This window comes from Bacillus rossius (assembly GCF_032445375.1).
Source record: "Bacillus rossius redtenbacheri isolate Brsri chromosome 4 unlocalized genomic scaffold, Brsri_v3 Brsri_v3_scf4_1, whole genome shotgun sequence".
Classification (NCBI taxonomy): domain Eukaryota; kingdom Metazoa; phylum Arthropoda; class Insecta; order Phasmatodea; family Bacillidae; genus Bacillus; species Bacillus rossius.
Genome location: NW_026962010.1, coordinates 26,147,233 through 26,172,235, shown reverse-complemented (window position 1 = coordinate 26,172,235; position 25,003 = coordinate 26,147,233). Strand labels below are relative to the sequence as shown.

At 38.5% G+C, this 25,003-nt stretch overlaps 2 protein-coding genes across 6 annotated transcripts in view; one reads left to right on the top strand and one right to left on the bottom strand.

Annotated features, from left to right (window-relative positions):
* The window catches only part of LOC134541650 (UDP-N-acetylglucosamine transferase subunit ALG13 homolog), a 78,936-nt gene extending 74,971 nt beyond the window's left edge, over positions 1–3,965 (bottom strand). Inside the window, exon 1 of the mRNA XM_063385234.1 lies at positions 3,860–3,965. Coding sequence (XP_063241304.1) covers positions 3,860–3,955 — 96 coding nt within the window. The 5' untranslated portion in view covers positions 3,956–3,965. The remainder of the gene's footprint in view (positions 1–3,859) is intronic.
* Positions 1–25,003, top strand: part of LOC134541647 (uncharacterized) — a 280,099-nt gene that overhangs the window by 2,603 nt on the left and 252,493 nt on the right. For 2 of the 5 annotated variants that reach the window (XM_063385230.1, XM_063385229.1), the window contains exons 1-5: positions 3,545–3,766; positions 8,144–8,367; positions 10,021–10,398; positions 19,527–19,699; positions 19,782–20,079. In XM_063385230.1, coding sequence (XP_063241300.1) covers positions 8,169–8,367; positions 10,021–10,398; positions 19,527–19,699; positions 19,782–20,079 — 1,048 coding nt within the window. In that variant the 5' untranslated portion in view covers positions 3,545–3,766; positions 8,144–8,168. Of the gene's footprint in view, positions 1–3,544; positions 4,295–8,143; positions 8,368–10,020; positions 10,399–19,526; positions 19,700–19,781; positions 20,080–25,003 lie in introns of those variants that run through there. The other 3 variants (XM_063385232.1, XM_063385231.1, XM_063385228.1) reach the window with 2 other exon arrangements.

The following is a 25,003-nucleotide window of genomic DNA, read 5'->3' as shown; positions in this document are numbered from 1 at the left end:
GTGCGATTTGCTGTCTTCCACAAAATCTTATTGTTTGTATGATAGGGATCAGTCTTTCCCTGTTTTTTTCAATATTCAATCTCCTTTGAGCATTGACTTGATTTATAACACTCTCAGTTTTTTTTGTAACAATTTATTTTGTGTTTTCAGCAATCGAAACTGATGTTTTATGGTACATGCAATTTTCATGTTTACGAAAAATTTCCTTGGCTTTTTTCAAATTACTAAAAGCCCTTGTTATTAATGCTCCTGTTTCTTGGTGATCTCCTTTTCCTACACTTTTGGAGTGTGAAAATATTATGCAATATTTACAAAAAGACCCTGATTTTTCTTCAGAGAAAGCTAACCACTCAAATTCTTCTAGCCATTTCATTTGAAAAGATCTAGTATGATTTGAACTAGAAGAACTACTATAAGTAGAAGGAAATTTGTATACAGGATGAGGTTTCCAAATATTTTCTACGAGTGTAATTTTTTCTTCATTCGTTAACGAACGAACGGAATTGCTTTGACAATAGTTTCCAATATCATATATATTTTTTATTACTTGCTTGAAGTCTTCCGCAGCTGGTGCTGGATCAACGGCACTAGTACTTGCGACACCAGAAGAAACATTGTTACTGGCACAGTCAACATCAGCACTGTCACTAACAGGTCTATTTACACTCTGTTTTCTGGTAAAAAAGTTTTGAATAGAAGCTTGTCTCTTCATTATTAATGCAGTTTACTTAAATAAAAATTAAAGATTCCAGAACAGGAACATCATCCAGATGATCGCAGGTAAATTCACCAACTCAATAAACACAGCCACAGATACAGATAAACCAACTTGATAGACAAGCATATAAAGCATTATAACACACGTGCTAACAACATAAGAATGAACTATAGAAAAGGGAGGGCACAGAACGGAGAGTCCAATGTAAACAATTGAGGACAAGTTTCAGCGCTCCAAGCGTAAGCGCAGTGAAGTAACGCTTAGACAGCCCGCGCAAGAAAGGCACAAGTTAATGCTAATGTTTTCATTGGTTTAATTTTACCGCACCTACTCACAAGCATTCGTTAACGCACAACATTTTGTATGGTCTTTAATACTCTAAATTATGTTCCTATAAGAGGAGTAAAATAAATCTGACATTGCGTTTAGAAATGTGGCGACGGTACATAGCTTCTACAAAGTAAGTGGGCGCACGACACTAACCCGGCCGGCTGACGCGACGACGGCAGGCGGCATCATGACATGGCTTACCTCTCCATCCCCTGGATAATATTCTCCCCTTGCCACCCCTCGTAAAACCTAAGCATACGTAAATTCAGGGTTCAATGTAACTTTAATTATTGGATTTGGAATCCTAAATGATAAGAGTATCACCTGTCTAACAAAGTTCCACTTTGCCTGAAAAACTTATGCACAACCACGAAACCACGAAACATTATAAGCGTCTAAAAAAATATGTAATTCTAATAGTTTCATATTCTTAAAAAAATATTTGTGTAGTGCTTAATTAATGTTATCCTGCACTATAAACTTTAGTTATCAGCCTTACATGCAAAGTCTATTAATTTTTATTTTTTTCTTCTGATTTCAGGGGGGGGGGGGCCCTTTGTCCCCCGCCTATGTACGCCCTTGGTTAAAGAACGAGATATTAGTGTGGGCGATGGTTACCCTGAATTGTTGGCTGGGGAGGAGGATTCAAGGTTGAAGGCATAGTTTGAATTTATGGATACGTAAACAAATAGCATTCAGTTACATTTCTTTTTTTAAACTACATCTGGGTTAGGTAGGTAGTGGTGGAACTGATTATTGATGTTGAAGGGGTAATTATCTCGACTAGTCACTCTTCCTTAAAAAAAATTGAAAAAATCGGCAATACTTTTCTTGTAATTGGAGAATGTTGTCATGCGAATGTGAGCCAATAGGTGATTACGCATTCATTAATTAAAAATGGTGGCTGCGTGCATGCATTTTTTGTATAACTTATATTTAAAAAGGTCAATTGACATTATAAATAATTTAAAACACTGCGGACGGTTAGTTAGGTTAGTATAGCTACATTAAAAATACTGTCAAATCATTTTAATGGTTGTTTAGGAATTTCTAATTTAATATGTAGCTATCCTGACCTAACAAACCATTCACACAATCTCCCAATTTTTTTAAATGTAGCTATACTAACATAATTAACCATCCAAAATCATTATTTTAATGATTTTAGAAGTATAACCACACCTGTGTGTTTGTTTGTTGTTTAAAACAGCTGTTCATGTAAACAATTTCTCAGCTACATAGGCGCCATATTGCTTAGTGAAAGCCAGCTTCAAGAAGTATCGGTTATGTTCCATCTGGTCCATTTACTTATCTCTGTTTTCATACCACGAGAACAAATGCATGTCGAATTTACAGACAAGTCACAAAAAACTCTTTACTGACCAGGTGCCCTATTCTTGACGCTGATGGAATAATTCCTCTAGCAGAATTGTTTGATTCCGACAGACATTTGCTAACCACTATGTTTCTACACTCCCTAGCCGTCTTATGTCGGAATTATTCCGCAACTTCCTTTGCTGGCGGAATCACAATTCCCATAGAGTTTGAGAGTTTGTTATTCTTTGAAAATTTGATTTGTTCAAATGGAGGCTCTGTGGTGGTTCTGAAAAATATTATTTAAAATCGCATGAATGGTTGGCTAATTTAGGTTAGCTAATTTAAAATTTTGTAAAGTAGTGCGGACGTCTTGTTTTATTAGGCTAGTTACATTTTAAACCAGCAATAACTTATTCACCTCGTTATATTACATAATACATTAGGATAAAAATATGCATCATTGTGGTGCTAATCCCTGAGTTAAATTGCGGAATACTGTCGATTGACTAGTGTATTCTTACACTTTAAAGACCAGTACCATAGCACAATACATAAAGAACAAAATTGTCAAAACCATATATTTTTATATTTTCCTTATGTCCAGGATCTTTCGGCGTACTAAATTAAAACAGCAAGCATAATGTTTTACACGATCAATTAGACAGGACGATGCTAGCAGAACGAAGGGCTAAACTTGGATACGTGATATAGAACAATTACCAATTTACAGTTGTTATCACACTGACATCAGTCCAAGAAAACACGACCACGCTCTATGGCGGCTATAGTCGATCTTCTATATGTACTTTGTTAGGAAGAAAAATTGTTAAAAAGACTTCCATAATAGAAAGATAAGGCTAATGTTTTATGTAGCGAAAGTAAGTTAATATATCCCCTTCGCGCAATTTTTTTCGTAACTACTGAACCCTAATAAACCTAAATATTTCTGTTTAAAAAGCCAGAAAAATGAAGTTTATTTGGCATTTACTTCGACGTGTTTCTATTTTTAAATTTACATTTTGATGATTCGTTACGAAGGCCATAATTTGAAAATTTTTAGTAGGTTGAGAACTAAAAAAATAAATAGAAGAGCTAAATCACATTTTTATACATTTCATTAACTTTAAAAATAAATCATGACTTGTCACTGCTTTAAAAAAAATGCAAATACAACAATTCTCATTTATCAATATATTGGTATACTGTCAGCTTCGTTCTGTTATTTATGCAGTGTAGTTAATTTCTTTAATTTTGTTGTTATTTCAAAGTTTAGATTAATAATCTATAGGCGTTACATTTTTGTACTATAATTTAAACTATTTGTCGGTATTTCGCAATCTTACAAGTATTTTGAGTTTGTGTCAGAAGCAAGTAATTCATGTTGTGCTAAACATTTTTGGAGTGAGTACTACGTTGACATTCGGGATTTATTATTGCATTTTTTTAATAGTACGATATTCAGTATTATCGCTATGATAAAAGTGTTGGGCTTACTTGCAGCACACAAGGATCGACGATTGTAGACACCAGCTGGTCGAACTGTGTTGTCCCCACTGTTACAAACACTTCATTGCTCTTCGGAAACGCCATTTTAATTTTAGTCCTCTGGAAGTAGAAATGGATTTTGGTGTTTCGGGAAGTGTGGTAAATTTGTTGTATGCATTAGTATTTTTTAGTAGTTCAGAGTTTACTGATAAAAGTGCTACGCATGAAGTTAGTATGACTCATCTAAATTTTCACAAGTGGTAGCATTACGTATATAGGTTATCTACATCGTATTCTGTCAATAGCTTAAGTGACATTGGCCTTAAATTAGTTCGAAACGGAGCTGTCTACGGTTTTTGAGTTGATCGTTACAAGTGAGTGCATAGTTTCAAATATGAAGTGGGAGTATCGTTTAGTGAAACATATTCGCATTGGGATGAGCAGGTAAGAAATATTGATTCGTGTGACGTTTGGGTCTCAAGGATTTTGCCTTGTTTAATAGATTGTTCGAATGTCATTCCAACACATTTATACACAAAATAACCTGCCAATGAAATAATAGTGAAAGTTGCTGCTTATTAAAAGAAGTCTAAAAATGTTTTATTTTAGTAGGTATTACTAATGTTGCCCGATTATTCTGCAAAAAAAAAAGCGTTTAGGAATTCCAAATAAATTCATTAGAGAGGATGCCCATGAAAGCCAGGGATATTGGTTGTAAAAATCATGTAAAAAAAATGGTAGATTTCTAGCAGTAAGATGTGCCCTTGTAAAAGGTGTTGGGGGGGGGGGGGGGGGGGGAGGGGATAAAAACCATGTTTACTATTGACATATTTTTAGTAATTTTGTAAAATGATTTTGAATGTTTTAAGTTGTTTACTAGTAATTTATCAATTTCATGTTTATTTAGGTTTACTACATTAAAATAACTAGCTTAACTCATGATTACTGTTGGTTATGTTAGGTTACCTATATGTAATATACAGTGAAAAAAGTGTGAACTGTTTAAGTTAGGTTAGTTACACTAATTATGTAATGCATATTTAGTTAAATGTTGAGAATATTACTACATTTCTAAAATCATCTTTTAAAAATTCCAGAATTCTTATTAACCATTTTCAGCAGATTTTAGGTTTGGGTAGCCTAATGGGAAAATTTTCATCATTTTAATGGTTGGTGTGTAATTATTGTTATTAACATGTAAAATGTAAGTTTAACGACAAAATTTATGTTGCTTTAATAGCACAGCCAAGACTGTCAGTGTTTTTCACGAGAGATTGCCTGGATTTTATTGTTGCAGTACTACTGATTTCTTGATACTAGTTGCAATTTGATTCTGTGACTCTCTAGAGATCTCTAAGAATACAGTTTAGCTGAGACTGTTTCCTTTCTAAAAGACAGGGACTTTGATGTCAGTATGTTATGACTGGTGCAAAGACTGTTTTCTACCCTGATTTGTTTTCTATTTCAATTGAATATTTTTCAATATTACTGAACGTTCTCCACCACCGGCCCCAGTCCTCTATATGCCTATTGGGATGCCCAACTCGGCTCCCTTGCCCTCATCTCGTCCGGTCTCAGCTACCATATAACCACTGACTAGTTGAGTTCGCCAGTTACCATCACCCATGTCTCCTTGCCTAGCCAGTCTGCCTTAAGCTTCAGAATGTTCTCACCCCCTTGCCCGGTATCTGTACACTGCCATCAGCCTTATCTGTCTTGCCAATTCTCTAACCCTCATCTCCAGCACTTCTGCTTATCACTCACCCATTCATTCCTACCCCTTCCTCACACACTGCTGTCCTTTGTATTTCTGTCCTTTCTAAATATCTCATAGTTAGCCCTCCTTAGTTCTCCTTCCCCTACTTCTTCATCCAATCATGTGTCTACTGCCACAAAAATAATCACTCCGTATGCCTCAACTATGCTCTAGAACACGTATAACTTCCTATATGTACTTATACAGTTTATCACTACCTCGTTGCGCTGTTGCCACTTCACCCCCTACAAAGTTTACTCTTCCATTCCTGTTTCTTCCGCTACCCCCAAACTCCCCTTCCACCCTCTTCAACTCCTGTTCCAACCCTTCTCCCTCCCTTCCATCTATCTGTCCTTCTTCCTGTCACCCACTTCTCCGTTTCCCCGATGCTATTCTTACCAGCTATAAAAGAATTTTTAATTCAAACTTACTGCACTTAAGCCTAGTCAGGGTTTTAGCTGTGTTAGTTACATGGGATGATAAAGTGTGGCGCTCGCTGATGAAAGGCTCTGAACTGAAGCACAGTCTTCTCATCTTGTCTAGAACAACTACAAAATTTGAGTGGTAACCATAACATTATATGGCGGAGAAATTAAGGTAAATATGTAGTTGAGCGGTATTTGCGAAAAATTTTTTTAAAAATCCGAAAATACCTTTATTAGACGCTCTTCAACTTCCTCTTTTCATTAAAAGCGGCGGAGGTAAGAAATTCCAAATACTTTAGGAGATATCGCCGTTCTTATTTTGCATACAAGACCTGTGTTTATGATACGACCGTCGCCATTTTTTTATTTTGCCGTGTGTTTGTGAATGCCTAATTAATGAAAATGGTCGATTAGGTCAGGTCAGTTACATTATAAATACTTTGAAACTAAGCGTACATTAAAAATAATATGAAATTATTTCAATGGTTCTTTAGTTTTAAAGTATTTATAATGTAACTGACCTGACCTAACAAACCGGGACAAAGGAAGAACAGTAACAACTCACGTAAAATTTTTTTGTTACTTATTACTTGCGTAACAATAAAAAATAAGACTTTAAAATTAGAAACGTTAAAAACTCGCCTAAGTTGAAGGCGGTAATTAAACACCGTTTTAAAACAATAAATGAACTAAATAATTATGTATTGGTTCATTTGAATTCTGGCCTATCACGATCAATCACGTGACATCATTATCCAATAAAAAAAATAGATACTCGTAAACAAGAAACAATGCGGAATGCCACATAATGCACTGGTATAATTGTGATGAAATTTAAAAATTCGATATCTTCTAAAGTATTTGGAATTTCTTATCTTCGCCGCTTTTAATGAAAAGAGGAAGTTTAAGAGCATAGAATAAAAGTATTTTCGGATTTTTTAACATTTTTTTCCGCAAATACCGCCCAACTACATATTTACCGAAATTAAGATAAAGGTCTCGTGCAAGGCTCTTGGGTGATTTCAAAAATATTTACGGGATGGTCTGTCTAAAAAAAATAAAAAATAAATAAAAAAAATAAACATGTGTTTTAGCACTTTTTACTCTCCTAAAAATACAATTTAAAAACAAAATATGGAAACAGAACTTCTTATCTGCCCTCAGTAGAGTCTTAGATACTTTTTGTGAACAAACACTACTTGGATATCCTGAGCAAATTTCAAATGCGTGGTTTTCATCGGAAGTTCTACACATTGAATTTGTGCCCAGGTAGGCAGGCTTCTTAATCATGTTTCAATTATATTTCAGAAGATATTGGGGACAACATGGTTCGACTAAGATTTTGTGAGTTCATGTCAATTATTATACAATTGGCTATCTGAAATTTACCTTAAGGTGAGAAAACTAATATCAGTTTTGGAGGTTTTGGGAATAAGTAGGACTGTTAAAGTTTTGAGGACAGATCATTCACAATACCATTGCAACAAATCGCTGTGCCATTAGTCGTCTCAACAGCTCACGGTCGTAGAACAGAGACGGTGTTCATGCAGGACCTTTGGACACGCAGGCATGTGAAGGTATCAAATGAAACTTTTCTACAAACACGGTTCTGGAACCTTGAATGAGAAGAATGCAACAACTTCGGACAGCTGGAAAGTTTACAAATGAAGACCCACGAGTTGATGACTGGATAGGGCAGCAAGGGCATCAACTCTGTCCCTTGATGTGTAGGCAATACACAACTGGTGCGGAAGTTCAGCTAATATCGTCATACTCCCAGGCCAAGGCAATGTGTCTGACCACTGGTGTTGTGCAGTTGCTGTGGGCAGTGAGAGGCTGCCATGTCAGGCTGCTCGGGTCTCGCAGTAGGGGACAGGGTGGCTGGGTCGTCCCCCAGCTCCAAGCACCGCCCCTGGTAGTCTTCCCAGGCCAAGGTGTTGTGTCTGACCACTGGTGTTGTGCAGGTGCTGTGGGCAGTGAGAGGCTGCCATGTCAGGCTACTCGGGTCTCGCAGTAGGGGACAGGGTGGCTGGGTCGTCCCCCAGCTCCAAGCACCGCCCCTGATAGTCTTCCCAGGCCAAGGCATTGTGTCTGACCACTGGTGTTGTGCAGGTGCTGTGGGCAGTGAGAGGCTGCCATGTCGGGCTACTCGGGTCTCGCAGTAGGGGACAGGGTGGCCGGGCCGCCCCCCGGCTCCAAGCACCGGCCCTGGGAGTCCTCCCAGGCCAAGTCGTGCTCGGGCCAGGGCGTGGTGGGCAGCCCCACCTCGTTGGCAGACATCTTCGACACTGCCTTCACCTCCAGCGTGGACCGCCAGCCCGACCAGTTTCACTCCGGTCAGTCTCAAGTGCTTTATTGTTTTAATACCATTACTTTACTTCATATTATAACTTTTGCATGTTAGTACTTGGAAAACTTACATGTATAAATTGTATAATATTTTTTATAAGTTGTGGTTAGTTTGGAATCATGTTGTGCAGCAATTTATTTTTTATTTTTTGTGGAAATTTTACATTAAACAGGATTTTTTGCTTCAGTTTGTTTCAGAGAATGGAACCTTTAAACTGTTATTTACATCACATAATAGACAATCTCTGTTATTCAAAACATTATTTGTTTTTGCTTCATGCACTTGAAATTTCTTTCCTAACTTGACACCAAGTTTAAAAAAGAAATAAGTTTCGAGTGGAAATTCTTTAACAAGGGTTTAAAATATCAAGCGTGCAAATTTGTGTCATACCTGTGGTGAGATAGTTAATCAAAAATTACGAGCCGTGATACAGGTCTTATTTTCATTTAATTTTTTTTCTTTTCATTTTTTTATATCTTTGTTTTTTTTTATGTTTCTGATGGAGTACGTGATAAGAAATTTAGATTTTGGGAGTAATACACCAAATCCTCACTTAGCATGTCTTCAAATTGCGCGAAATCATTTAGCTGGATGTTAATTTTTTAACCCAGACTTGAATAGCACGTCTGTAAACTTCTGTTAGCATGAAATCACCACAGGCAAAAAAGAATCTCTGGCATAACACCTCAAAGTCTGCTTCAACTCGGTAAACAACAGATGTACCATGGCATACAGTTAGCCATACGAGGGGGAAAGAGATACGCTTGCAGGTCTATCTAACTACGCTATCGACTGTTGTAGAAACATCAGCTAGTGCAAGTTCAGTTGCGGCTATGGAGTGTAAAGGACCAAATGTTTTTATGTCAGCGTGTTTGCGACTGGGACATACCTTTGTCACCCGGCTACATACCGTCCTTGATTAACTTCATTGCAGTGGCAGGGAACTCGCACGCACAAACACAAAGCAACGTCTGCCCATTTGTCTGCCAGTACATGCATGTGCACAAGCATCTGCAGTTAGAATCATGACTTCCAAGTGAGAGCATAAATTCATCATGTGCAAGTATTTGAGACAAAACTAGAAGTATTGCATCAAAAAGAAAACAAATGATTTTTGGTTCATTTCATAAAAGAAAGGTTGTTGGTTAAGTGTGAGCTAAATTGGTACATTTTTAATGGGCAATTTCTTTAAAAAAATATTTTTTATATGGTCACATTTCTAAATGAACACATTCAGGGGAAATCATTTACGTACATATGATGTGTGTGATGATGTGTGTCATATAGAGGTTCGAGAAATCTTCAATGATTAAGTTTCTGTGTTTTACTGATTACATTTGAAATGTGAAAAATTTGGTTGATTTTATATCAGAATGATGGACTTGAGCATTAAATATATAGATAATTGTAGGCTGTCGTGTCCATTGCAGCAGATCTTGAATGTACAAATGATTTTAGCGAACTATGCTTCAAAGTTAGACGATTCACACACAGCAACCAGGAATATTAGTCAGCTCTGTACTGAGGACGGCAGTGCTTGCTTGCCGGCTGTACTTCTTATACTTGTTACTTCTTGTTGGGGTTGCGTGTTTGCACGGTAACAGCACTTGCATTAGTACGCTCACTTGTGTGTCGGCAGGTGACATGGAGTACGAGCCCCTGTTCGCGGAGAGCGACCACGATGATACTGATGTGGTGACCATAGGGCGTGCGGAAGGCGCGCAGGTGTATGCCTGGTCACCGCCTGGGGACACACTGGCTTACTGCCGCAAGCGCGGGAGCGACCGTGCACCCGGAGCGCGCCTCAAGGCCAAGAAGGGGGACCGCGCAGCTCTGGGGGCTGGTCCCTCGGGCACCGTTGCCTTCCAGGGCTCGCGTGGCCCCTCGCCGCTCGCCACGGGAGCCAGGAAGAAGGGGACAGTGCGCCCAGTGGTACTCGAGCGCTACCCCGGGCCGCTGGGTGTGAAGGTGGAGCGCGTGAGCGACGAACCAGCCCCCAGCAGTAGCACGTTCCCAGGTGAGGCGCGTCCCAGCTCTCCTCTTGTCCCTAAAACTGCTTGTTTTCGTAGCTAGCCCAGGGTCCTGGAAAACCTGGAATTTCAAAAAAACTGTTTCCAGTACTGGAAATGTCCTGGAATTCGCAAATAATGGTCAATTGTCCTGGAAATTTTATCGGTATCCTTGAAATTTTATTTAGCACACTCTGTGTTACAGTAAAACACTTGATTAAATAACTTAAGTTTCCTTTAACTGAAGTAAATTCTCCGTCCATGCAGCATGTATTGTAAACAAACATAAATTCATAGATAACATGTCGTGAAGTAGACATTCATCTATAAACTAAAAAGGCGTAATACACGAACTTGCACTTTAAAGCGTTTTTTTTTTCATTTCAGTGTTTTTTTCATGTGATGTTTTTTGTGGATTCCCAAAGTTAATGATCAAAATTAATATGAACATTATATATTAATACAGAGATACTAGTAAAAACATTTTTAAAGCCATTAAAATGAGGAAATTATTATTTACTTATAGTCAGATCTGTTAATAATTCTAACTTTTATATCAATTTGTCAGTAATACTCTTAGAAAAAAAAAAAAATCACAGCTTCCTTGTCACAAATTATAAAAATATATTTACAGCTGCAAAGCTTTAAAGTTGATATTTTCCTTTGGGTGGAGGATGTTGTTTCAGAACGGGCTATTGCTATTTGGCCACAAGTTAAAGCATTTGTCGATTCTTACATAGGTAAACCCAAATCTGCTCTGTGTACCAAGTCTTTTCAGACTGTTCAGAAGGCTACTAAAGATCCACTGATGGTTGCCAAATTGTCTTTCTTTTCCTTTATTGAAAGTCAGATACAACCATACCTCAAGTGCTACCAGACTGATTCTCCCGTGATTCCTTTCCAAGCTTCTGACACAATAGAATTGTTGTATGGACTAATGTCATTATTCATAAAGAAGGAAATTTTGGATAAGGCAAACAATGATGTAGATTTGTGTGCACTTGATCCTAATAGCAAGGATAACACAGTGTTTACGAAGTGTATCGAAACTGGTTTTGCATCAAGAAAACAACTGATTATGTGTGTTACACAAAATAAAGTCACAGACAAAGATGTTTTAGTGTTCAAATCTGAATGTCTACAGTTATTGAAAGTATTGGTTAAAAGAATTCAAGATAAAAATCCATTGAAATATCCTGTAGTGAGATTTTCCAGGTGTCTTGACCCTAGAACTCTACTATGCAATGAAACTGAAACCACTGAAACATTTAAAAAGTTGCTTCAGCAGATTGAAAATAGAAAACTGATCAGTACAGGTGTGTGTGATGCAACTTTACTACAGTTCAAGTTTTTCCTCAGAGAAGTGTCACCAGATCCTTCACAGTTTACAAACTTTGATAGAAATACTCAAAGGTTAGATTCTTTTTTTTTTTAATCTTTCCTGGAAACAAACAGTATGCATATTTGTGGAAAGTATTTAAACTTATTTTGACTCTGTCTCATGGCCAAGCATCTGTAGAACGTGGTTTCTCTGTCAACAGAGAAATGCTTGTGGAAAATTTAACAGAAAAAACTCTAGTAGCAATGAGGATTGTGTACGATGCATTTAAAGATAAAAAGTAAGTGATGTTATTTTCAGTAAAGAACTCTTGGCAAATGCTAGATCATCAAGAATACGCTATCAGCACTTCTTGGATGAACAGAAGAAACAAACATCTAGAGAGGAAAGTAGTAGAAAGATGTCACACATGTTAGAAACTGTCCAAGAACTGAAGAAGAAGCTGCAGATTGAGAAATCAATTGATTCAATGATTAAAGAGGCTGATTCAATGGCATTACTTGCTGAGAAAAGAAATGATTTCAATCTCCTTTTAAAGTCCAACGCATACAGGAAAAAAATATGTGAATCGGCAGCCGAAGTCGCAAAGTTAAGTGAAGAGATTGAAAAACTGTCTAAAAACTGTTAAAAAAGGTAATAATTGGTTTGTTGTAGTTTATAATCCTGGAAAATTATTGAAAAACAGCATTTTTATTATTATTAGTGTTTATCTTTGAATAGTGCTTGCCATTTTATCGATTACAACATACAGTGAAACCTCTATTTAACAAATCTCAAGGGACCAAAATTTGTTGTGTTTGTTGTAAAGGGGTTTGTTAAATGGAGGTTTCGCACAATATATTTCTAGTCATCATAAAGCTTCACATAAATGACTAGAACTGTCTTTATGACTGTTTAATACGATATGAGGAATTAAACATGAAAAAGTACATAGAATACACTTGTTTAATGGCATGTTTAATAAGGTTGAAATAAATCACTAAAATTTTTTACAATTATATGCAATATTTACAGTGATACATATGCAGCAAACATCTTATTCAGAACTATTCTTAAAAAAGTCATCAATCCTAGATTGTTTACTTTTATTCTGAAGCTCTGCCTGGACTGCTACTTCAAGTTTAGTAAACATGGCCATGTTTTCTTGAATATTATCAGAGAGAAGAAAAAGGTTCTCTAAAGTTTTCAATGCACTGTTCACTTCAGCACTACTCGGACGTTTTATCTCTTCCCCTTCGGTGTCTGGTAAAGTTGGATCATCTTCCTCAGATACTGCACTCTCCTCTTCAACGCTGGCTGTGGTACCACTTGTTTCACCTTGAATTTCAGTGGGGTGACAGATTGCCAAGGCATTGTCACACTCAACAAAATCATTGAAGCCTACTTCTTCACAACATAATGTTGAAGACACTTCACACCACTCTGCAGGCACTTCAGGCATGTCATCATCTGATTCACAAGGAACTGGAAACCCTGCTTTTTTGAAGCATTTTGCAATGGTGTCTGCTGTCACAGTGTTCCAGGCTTGACAAATCCTGTGCATTGCCTGCAGAATGTTCCATTTTGAAGACTTGATGTCTTTTTTGCAGCTCATTTTCCTCAGTAGATACTGTACTAATTGATGCCGATACAAGCGCTTGACCTGGCATATGATACCTTGGTCTAAGGGCTGTAACTTGCTGGTGCAGTTTGCTGGAAAAAATCTCACAGTAATATTTCTGAGTTTCTTTGGTTCTGGCAGTTTATGTGCACTACACTGGTCGATGAATAGGAGGATCTTGCGGTTTTTTACACCCATACGTGCATCAACACTAAACAGCCAATCTTGGAAAACAGAAGCAGTCATCCATGAATTACCATTATTTTTGTAAATGCATGGCAATTTATTAATGTTTTTAAAACATCGTGGCTTAGCATATTTTCCTATTACAAGAGGTGTAAGCTTTTCAGTCCCATCGGAATTTGCACAAAACAGAACAGTGCAACGCTCTTTGCTTTTCTTGCCACCATGACATGCCTGACCCTTTAGGCTGAGAGTCCTGTCTGGGATCATGTTGAAAAATATGCCAGCTTCATCTGCATTGAAAATGTCTTTTACACTATAGCCAGCACACAGAGCTTCAAGTTTGGGTTGCCAGCTTGCGAGAATTTCGGGGTTAACTCCAGCTTCTTCACCACATACCTTCAGTGAAGTTAGATTCCAGCAGCTTTTAAATTTAGAAAGCCAACCATTTGATGCTTGGAAATCATCAATTCCCATCCCCAGTGCTTCCTGGCGTGCCTTTTCTTGTAAAATCGGCCCAGAGATGTTGATGTTTGATGCCCTAGCCTCCATTATCCAGTCAAAAAGCATCTTGTCCAAATCATCATTTTTACACACTTTCACACGTTTTCGGTTTGTTCCTACCAGAGAAGCATTGTTTTAAATCTGTTTCCGGTTTGATAATATGGTCGAAAGTGTAGACGCTGGGATGTTGAAACGTTTCGCTACATCACATTTTTTTTCACCTTCATCAACTGCATTTAAAATTTCTAATTTTATTTTAATGTCAATCTGTCGCCGCTTTTTAGGATTCGAATTCATTTTACAGTAGTACCGTGTTTATTTCCGTAACAACGTGTGGAAATAAATAAACAACAGTGAAAACTGAAAAAAACGGAAATTATACTACACCATAGTTAAAAATATTTGCGTGTGCGCATCTTTAACCATAGAAACACAAAATATATTATTTGTTCGTCTTGCCAGAGCGATGGTACGGGAGGTTTCCGCCACTAGCGCTATATGTACCCGCCATGTTGAACAAAGTGTGGCATGTATACACGACGTGTGTTATCCATGATGCTTTGTTTATTTATTGTCTTCCGCGATGATGCATATTATTTTAAGGTTATACGCGCATATTTTTAAGCAGTGAATGCAAAAAAATTAGTGAATGTCTTGAAGGAAATGTTTATTTTTGCGTGTTTTTCAAAAGCGGCAGTTCGTTGTAAAAGGAATTTCACTATTTCGGAACAAATAAAATTCGGTATTTAGAGGTTAAAACAGCATTGATCTTATGGAGGTTCAGCGGGACCAAAATTTTATTTCGTTGCATGGGGTTTTTCGTTAAATAGAATATTCGTTAATGGAGGTTTTACTGTAGTATCAAATAACAATTGTTATGTTTTAAAATCTGTGAAATGTCCTGGAATTGTCCTTGAAATTTTTTTTTCTATTTGTGTATGAACCCTGTAGCCTGTTTGTAGGGAGAGGACCACCAACCTGAATGTGAAGTTCATGAAAAGAAAAGGCAGGAAAAAAACATTTGTCTTAACCAGCACAAAATTTATAATAATCACTAAATGATTTAGCATACATAAACTATATTTCATGTTCCGTTACTAAAGTCTGACATTCTGGTCAACATGATATATAATCATTTATAGTCTCCATTTCTAATATATTGTCAGGTAATGAGTTTTTACTGGTTGTATGATAAGTTTGTGGCGAGTTTGAAAATAAATAGTACCTGAAATCTCAATTCATACCATATCTCTTTTAGAAAAAAAAATATATATTTTTTTTATTTTTGTGCATTAAACGTAATATATACTTTTAACACCAGAGAAATTTGCAGTTGGAAGCATATGTTCCACATATATTTATGAGAACTCAAAGCATTTGACTACCAAAGGACAAATAAGACTTAGAAAACATTTGGTAATCAACAAGAACTTTGTTTTAATGTCCCATGTGTATGTACTTGTTTATGTTTGAGCAACCTGCCTAGCATAAATGTGTCTTTATATACCAGCATATTACAGTACTAAGAAGTCACAGTTTGCGAAGTTGAGTTGTATATATGGGTGTGTGTATATATATCTGTGTGTATATATGTATATATCTGTGGGTGCGGGCGGTCGGGCATGTGTGTGGAAGGGGGGGGGGGGGGGGTGCGACACACACTTTTGAGTTGACAATGGTTTTGAGATCTATGGACCAGAAAACTAAAAAAAATTATACAAATTTTCCGGAAGTCACACCCTGGTAACGATAGGTAGGATTTCTTTGAAATCTATCTAAAAATAAACTGTCAGATAATCAACATGCTTTCCGAAATGTGAAAACAACCACAACTAACCGCTCCTCTTTTCTTTACCCAATGTTTGCAGAAGTAATAACTAAAGGTTTGGCTGACACTTCTAATTTTGATCTTGCAAAAGCAGTTGTTATAATTAACCATAATAAACACTTAAAAAAAAAAAAAAAATAAAAAAAAAAAAAATTAGGATTAACTGATAAATTTGTTTAAAAGAATTTCATAGTTACCCGAATGAACTAACTCTTTATGTATCAACCAACAATATTAATTCCAACCTACAAGTAGCAAATTCTGGTATTCCACAAGGAGGTACTTAATCATCTTTATTATTTGACATTTTTACTGATGATAATCTAAAGGTATTAAAACATTCCCATGGGTTTCTGTTTCTGATAACTTGAAAATTTATAGCAAAATTTCAACTCAGGATTGCGTTTTATACCAAAATGACATAAATGCTATTGCTGATTGTAAATTAAATCTAGTTAATATTAACTATGGGAAAACTACTATTATAACTTCTACTAGAAAAATTCACCCCATTAATTTTATTTATGAACTAGAAAACTGTGGTAATACTGTACCCGTGCAGGGGGGTCACAACTGAAAACGGAGAAAACGGCTAGGGGTCTTTACATTAAGACGCACGGCAGTGGCGGGCTGGTGCTGAAAAAACGAATGATATACAACAAAATATATTTATTTGTAGACATGCATATATAAGTTAATTACAAGCAAATGAGCAACAATTATACGTTCCTCGTGCATTCCCGCGGGATATACAAGACAATCATGCATACAATGTTAAAACAATGTGGAGATAAAGTGGGCCAGGTGGCGAAGTGTTAGACGTAGCACGAAAATATGGGCCGCTAGGCTGAAAGCAACAGCAAGAAAGAAATTATAATTATGACACGGCTTGACAAGAAGTGTCCAATGCCATCGTGGCGTGCCCATATACAACCGCAGAACATTTACGCAAGGCTACAGGCAGTACTCGGCGTGAGCAAAAGAAACTAAAGCGAAGAACTAAATTCAAGCAATGACCTGAAGGGTCCAAGATGGCAAACATTACAAATCATGGCAAAAATACAAGGGTGAAAGCGCGGCCACAACGCGCAGGCAAGAATAATAGAACATGCTAAATACAGAAGCTAAGTTTCACAGCCGAGTACATACCACAACGCGACACCAGCCCACAGAGACAGCCTTCAAGTCAGTCGACCGAGAGACTGCGACAAGTAAGCTAGGTGCTGTGTAGTTATAGGCTGGGAACAACTCTCGTCAGAGCGCGCTGGTGGCGCGGCGGGGAAGGGAGGAAGAGGGGGGGGTAGGAAGGGGAAAGGAGGGGAAGGAATGCTGTGCAGTGCCCGCACTGCTTCAACCCCCCTTCCTAAAGTGTCCCTGCTCGGAGAGCTAGAAGATCCACACAAAGAAAGTTCATGACGTTGAATTTGTGTTAAATATGTACAGAAGGCAAGCAGCTGCAATATGGCAACAACGCGCGAGTAGAACGTGACATCGGCGCGCGCAATCGATAACAACACGCCATGTGTGCGCGTGACCTTGCCCAGCTCCCGGCTGTTTACAGTTACAATCTTACACGTCCATTATCGTGTGCTGGGCAATAACCCCGTTCAAAGAAATAAATGATAAAGCACGCGAGTCCTAGCCACGCATAATAAAAACTATTTTTATTACATGCATAAAAAAACATTGTGCTCAAATGTGTCATCTTCTACATAAAAACATAAATTAGGTTAACACAAATACTGCATTTATTTAGGCTTAAATAAAAGTGACGTACAAAATCACACAGAAAATAAAATTAACAAAAGAATAACATGATGTCACAGCCGTCGGCCAAGAACGGACTTAAACTTCCTCACAGCTGTTGTCCACAGTGCTGCCAGTGTCGGAGCACTCAATGTCGGAGCTTAAGAAATCGTCTTCCGTGCCGTCGAGCGCATTTGAAATGCAGCACTTTTTAAAACTCTTTACGACTAATGTTTCTGGGATCGCAGACCAGGCATTGAGAATCCACTGACACACAAGATACAAGCTTGGTCGCCTTATTCTCCCGGTCGGTGTCATTTCGTGGTTTTCGCTCGCCATCCACTCGGAGTATTGCCGCTTCAGATGTGTTTTAAACGGCCTATTGATACAGACATCAAGCTGCTGCAAAACTGAAGTTAATCCTCCAGGTATTACGACCTGATCTGTTCGCCCATCTTTCAGACGATTCTTCGTTCCTTCGGTTAAATGACAGCGAAAGCTGTCCAACACCAGCATGCTTCGTAATTTCAACAAAGCACCGGGTCGTCGTTCCCACACACATTTAATCCAGTCCACAACCATTGCATGGTCCATCCATCCCTTCTCTTGAGCCCTCACAATAATACCATTAGGGAATTTTTAATTTTTTGGGAGCAATTTCTTTTTAAAAATCACATACGACGGTAGTTTTTTTCCGTCGGAAAGGACTGTCAACATTACAGTGCACCACATTTTTTCACAGCCTCCAGTTAAGATGCGCACTGTTTTTACACCTTTTGTTTCAACTGTCGTACCTGCAGGCATTTCAAAGTACACAGGGGTTTGGTCGGCGTTTCCAATTTGTGAAAACAAATAATTGTGTTGTTTCCGCAGCTTTAACATTGCCTCTGAAATGCTATTAATTTCTCATTGTAGCTTGTCGTTAAACGCTGGCACATTGTAGTATGCCGCCTCATGGAAAAACCCTTTCTTACCATGAACCTGTGCATCCAGTTCCTACTTGCTTTAAAGCCTTCACCCACGCCAAGTTCACGAGCAATTTGCAGCGCCTTTAGCGAACACATTTCCGTGCTTACAGCGTACCCGAATTGCCGTCTGTCCTGTATGTAGTCGTAGAGTTTTTCCTCTATCTCCGGAAACATTGCTACCACACCACGGAACGCACGTCTATCGCCACTGGCCGAAAGCAGTTTGTCATTACTTTTCCTCCAATCCCTCACACATGATTCGTCAACATCATATTTTCACCCAGCAGCATGATTACCGACTTCTTCCGCTTCACTGATTAATTTAATTTTTCCACAACTGTGAAAGAACGCAACTTTTTACGATTCATACAATACTTGCAGCCAACACATGTGTAAAACCACTGGGTACTTTGCAAATGAGGATAGGTCAGTGCGTGGGAGCGCGCGTTTGTATCCAGCGAAGCTGCAGTGACAACGCTGTGAGGAATGTGACCTTGACTGTCTGCCTCTTCCTTCCCAATCTTTTTCTCTACCCCTCTTGCCTATTGCAGCAACCTCCAGTCGCACCGGCGTTATTTGGTCACCATGCAAAAATTGCCCAAGACCATGTAACGCCCGCACCCTACTTTTTCGAACCTGATTTTTTTTTAAAAAGGTGCATGTGGTATGTGGGTTTATACGTTAATTTAAAGGTTATAGTAATGAATATAAGGAGGTCTTCAGAGTAAAATCACATTATAGTTGCAGGTGAAGACCGTTCAAAGAAAAGAGGTTTTATTGTGTAGATTTATATTTATTATGGCTGGTGTATGTTCTAAGATTGAAATGATACCTTACAACAGCATCTACCACCTCTTTTCTCCCCCCAGAAAACATCACATCAGGCCGCGGGATTGCTGGTGTCTTGTCAAATGTAGTGATTGGAAGCTTGTAGCTGTGGGTATTGCTATGTGAGTGAATGTGTGCAGCTGGAGATGCGAGAGCTGGCCCCTCTGGTGTGCCGGGACGCGACCGGTGTGCTGACGATGGGCCCACTGCACCAGACCTGCAACTGGACTGGCTGTCCAGTAGCGACAGTGATACGGACGATGACAGTGGCATCGAGGTGGTCGCAGTGCAGTGCCGCCAACCTCCCAGGCAGGTCGGTCACATCACGGGATGCCTGGTGCTCAATGGGGAGTGTGAAGGAGCCAAGGTTAGCCGGGCGATGCGTGCTGTTTTAGCCCGTGGTGGTGGACCTGACGCAGGAGTCGGACGACGAGATGCTGGTGGACGTGCACGGCACGGCAGGTAGTGTGCCCGTACCATCTCCGCCAGCTCCGTGCCCCCTGCCACCGAGCACGCCGCATTTGCGCCTGCCCTCCTGTCGCTATCAGTGCCAGGGCACGGACGCTACCGAGCACGTTCAGCCTCCGCCACCTGCTGTGCCGCTGTGCGGGGTGTACGGAGCCTGCGTGCATGCTCACGCACACCCACACTGGGGAGCTCCCCCACGCTGTCTCTGCCACCCGCCTCCTACAGGTGCGCTCCAACTTTAACGTTCTTGTTTAATTGTTAGTAATAGACTTGAGTTCCGAGAAAATATATCACATGGTTTATAAGTGTTATTCGTGCTGATGTTTGGGTATATTGTGTTGATAAATGGTAGCAAGTTGTGATGATTAAAAATAATTAAAACAACAGCCAGCATTACAGATTTATAACTAGTGATGGGTCGAATCCCATTTTTCCCGAATCCGAATCTTGAATTCGAATCCCAAACAGTACCTCGAATCCACCCCTCGAATCTGAATCCAGATCTCAAGGGTTAATTATAAAATAATTGATAAGTTAAGAGAAAAAATTAAACATTATGCAGAATTATTTAACCCTTAAAATTTTTATTTAAAAAAACAAGGATTTTGACACGGTCTGTATCAAGACGATTCCGTTTTTGGTCACATATGTTTCCTGCAGTGCTGAACAAACGTTCAGAGAACACTGTCGCAGGTGGTGAACACAAATATTTTTTGGACAGTTTATGTAGCCTGGGTGAACACGCAGACTGAGTTTTCCAGTATTTGAGGATGTTTATTTCTGGGTTAACTGTAGGATCACGTAAGAATCTGGTCACTTCATCAATTGCTGTAGAATCTGACTGGGTGGATTTAAGGCATTCAGGCATTATCTGTGAGTACAGTGATACATGTATCCACGGAAATCGGAAAACGAAATTCAACATCTGACGGAACAATGTTTTGTAGTTACCAACTTGACATTTGTTTAAAGTCCCAAATGAAGATAATTGCTTTCCTGAAATATTTAATGGAATCTGAAAGGCGCCATCTTGGCTTCAATGGTTTTAGGCCAATAGAATTATTGTAGTGTGTCTTTTAAAATTAAGCCTCACTAAAGCATAGTGATTAATATGCCCAAAGTTAAAAGTGACGGGGTGTTTTCTCTAGTTTACCCATTAAAATTCTTTATATTAATATTAGTTATTTTTTGTGTTGCTCAAAATGATTGGCTAACAAATTCATTGTTTGGCCATCATGGAATTCTCGATAATACATATTTTAATGCTGGTAGTCTACACAAACCAAACTTGGTCCTAAAAAAATTCATAAATAGAACGTGTATCAGAATATTTAAAATTAAATCGTGATTAAAATAATAATTGTATACTGTATTAATTTTTGTCATTCATTATTTTATTGTTATTACTACATGTGCGACCGTAACTTGTGATGAAAGTCGGCATTATTGTTGTATTACTAAGTAACAGATTTCTCGGTAAAGTTATTAAAAAAAAAAGCAAGATTCATATTACTTGTCTAGATCCTAAAAGTGCTTTATTTTATTTTTTAGCATATTCGGAGAATACATCTGTGATTTATGCCTTATTTAATGCCAATGTAGCGACAAATGCATCCATGTTCATGAATATAAAGTAAGTTTCCCAAATCAGTACATGCTTCATACTTTTTTTATATAATAACAAATTAAAAATACAATACAGTAGAACCTCGCTAATCCGTGATGCGCTAATTCGGGAATCGGTAGAGACCCCGAAAAATGGTGGAGCGCGAAATTCAAGACATAACGTGAAAATTTGATACTTTAAACTAATTTTGCGACTTTCCTTTGATTTTGACGTAGTCGCGAAATTCACGATTTTTCGCACAAAATAATGTCCTTATGTCGCAAGTTCTATTTATTTACGCAATTTTAAACATAGGCGTAAAATTAACATAGACTGAAAGACTAGTGCCGTAATATTATCTTCGTTTTGACAATCCACGTATTTTTATTACTCTGTTTACAAGCAGTAAATATTGCCATCGCAAATGAAAACAAAATGTAACAAATGTCAACAATCGATATGTGCGCACTACCAACATAACAAAATTGACTCCACAGTTTTCGTGTTTTGAATAATGGTCGTTTCTGCCACGAGTCGCACTGGTGTCGATTTATCTAACCGAATTTAATCGCATGGAGCTAAGATGGCAGTCATTTTTGCGTGCACATATCTATGAGTGTTTACAAATACCGTCCACATTTTGTAAGTTTTGTGATACAATTGAATTTGTGGCTAAGATGCCGAAAACTTCGACAATGTTTGATCGCGAAAGAGAGATGAAATCGAATGATTTTATATTCTTGATCAGTGGGACAAAATTATGATGTGCAAGTTCTGCAGCGTGCGGGTTGATTGGACACGCAAAGACAAGTGCAAAAACATGTGGCAAATGACACACACAAAACAAAACAAAAAAGACAATTATTTTGTCAAGCATTCTACTGGTCTAAACAAATATCGATAGGCGACAGCGTGAATAAAGCAAACAAGCTTGAAAGTGCAGAAAACAAGATGCTGTAAGTTAACATTCCTTTGGAAAAAGCTGATCATTCAGCTATGAGGGAATGGTGTAACACCCATGTTGAAGGTTAGCCTTATTAATTTAGAAATGTTTGCCCCCTCTAATAAAAGTTCATAAGCATATGTAGGCCTACAATATTATCGATTAACTTACCTTTACTTCCAATAAATTTGCAAGTACCTCAGATTAACAAACACATAAATAGGATGGATTGCATTGTGAAATAGTGAGCACACCACAACAATATTTTTGACTGATTGATTGATGGTTTGACTCTGTAATCCAGCAGTACCTAATCTAGAAAAGGTTAGGTTAGGTTTGGCTAAGAATTGTTTTGAGTAAATTAGCCCATTAATATTTTCAGCGATAACCTTATAAATGCTACCTATTTATAAGTATATTGTAAGTTATGTATACATTTTAGGTGCAGGGGATTTGCCATCATCAGCCAACACTCTTAGAAAAACTTATGTCCCAAAATTTGGCCAGGCAAATAAGGAAGCAGTAAGGCTATGAGGTTTTTTATACACCGCCAATGGCATAATTTTTTCACAATTTTTTGGGGTCTCTACTGATTGCTTATTTTTACACAGATTTTTTGCATCGCTTTTGTAATTTTTTTTACACCGAAATGAGCCAGTTTTATTTACCATTTTCTGGGGTCCCTAGGTATTGGATAATCCGGGACGATTTAAAAGAGCAGAAAAAAAGAGAAGTAAAAATTGTCAGCGCTTAAAATTAACGTCACGCGGGCCGGCGGCCGGCAAACACTGCAAGCCATCACATGGGCCGCCAAACTCTGCAACGCTGTTTGTACCGACCCTTTGTGTTGCCCCCCTTTCAGCTGTCACATTTGTCACTCTTTAAACTTGAGGGGGATGTCCTGACTTCTGCTTCCCATCTCTTGTTTCCACCCGCCAACGCTGCACCAACGCAGCACGTGCAGGCGCCTGGCGAGTGACGTGTCTGGCTGGCATTCGGCTGTACCAAGGGGGGGTGGGGGGGGGAAGGGAGGGCCTACTGAAAATTTGTTTGTGCAAGGTCAGCACATCTTATCTTTCTCTCTTTGGCTGTTGTAAATGACCGTGAACTAATGGCTAGGCAGTGCTGTATTTTTTTTAAGCCGAGACACTAATTCGAAGACAGCGGGCCCTTACCGTGAAGGGATTATCCGGGTTTATTTTTTTTCTTACAGGATTTCAATTATCCGGGCATCGGCGGGTCCCAATTAACACGAATAATGGGGAATTTACAATTTTTTATCCATCTGCTGCCAAGGCGCAGTAAGCCTCGGGAGATGTTACGTCACATGACCTTGGCCTTAACCCAGCTGCACGCCGGTGTCTGAGAAGCTTGTCAAGACCATGAAATTCGGTAATCCGTGATTATCTCGGTCCCGACCATCAGGTATTAACGAGGTTCTACTGTACCTCAATAGGATGTGTTCCAAGGAAAATGTAAACAGGCCAAGTAAATTGTAAGCATTTAAGTTTTTAGAGTACTACATTTACTTCAATATTTTTCCTCGAATTCCGAATCTTTTCTCTCAAATTTCGAATCTTTCGAATACTAGAGATTCGGTGGGATTCGAGGATTCTTCCGGCCCATCCCTATTTATAACTGAATCCATAGGGAAGGAGGGATGAAAGGAAGCGTTGTGGAGAAGGAGAAACATTAAATGTTGTTACCGGCAGTCACAATTGACAAAAGTGATGCAGTGTATACAGCAATAATGTAGTTTTTACATAAAGAAAAGGGGGAGACACTATCAAGCATTGATGCACATACGCATGCGACTGACAGCACAGTTACGTGTGAATGGAGATTACCAGGGAAGAGTCTGGTGTCCAAACCTCTTTATCACCTGCCTCGGCCATACCCCACGTGCCCAACATGTTTATTTCAATGTGTCGTACTGCTTTCACCGTATTAATTCTACTTTAAGATTTGGTTCTTTAGTGTTAGTTGAGTACCAAGATTTTTTTTTTCTGATTCTTACTCCTCTTCTGAGAAGTTCTGTCCCAAAAAGAGTATGTTGAGTCTTAAGACACCTTGAACAGCCTTCGTCATGATTACTTGCGTTGCGCTTCATTCAGGGATCTTAACCACACAGTAGTTGGCACTGTCACATCCCAGACTACCTCAGCTGAAGCGGACATACATAAAACACATGAATAATATTGGGGCTGAGAGTTGTTTAAGTTGCAGAATAAAAAGTTACTGTCATCAATTTGTTTACTAAATAATGTCTCTAAGAAACACCAAACTGGATTTAACAGATTTTTTATTGATACTTGAAGAAAATTCACTGTCATTGTGGCAGCCACCTTGCGACCACAAAAAAAGTACATGTAAAATTTACAATCACTTTGCTCATAACGTCATACCCTCTTCCCTATTTTCAAAACAAACACGTTTACTGTTCACAGGTACTGGATGATGAATATTTAAAGATAGTTCATAGTTAAGTCCCGTGGATGTATACTAACTCACGGTACGAGGCCGAAGGACTATGTCCTCCCGAACAATGGCACAATCACTCGCTCATTGTTATGGATCTGCGGTCAAAATTTCTAGTTAAA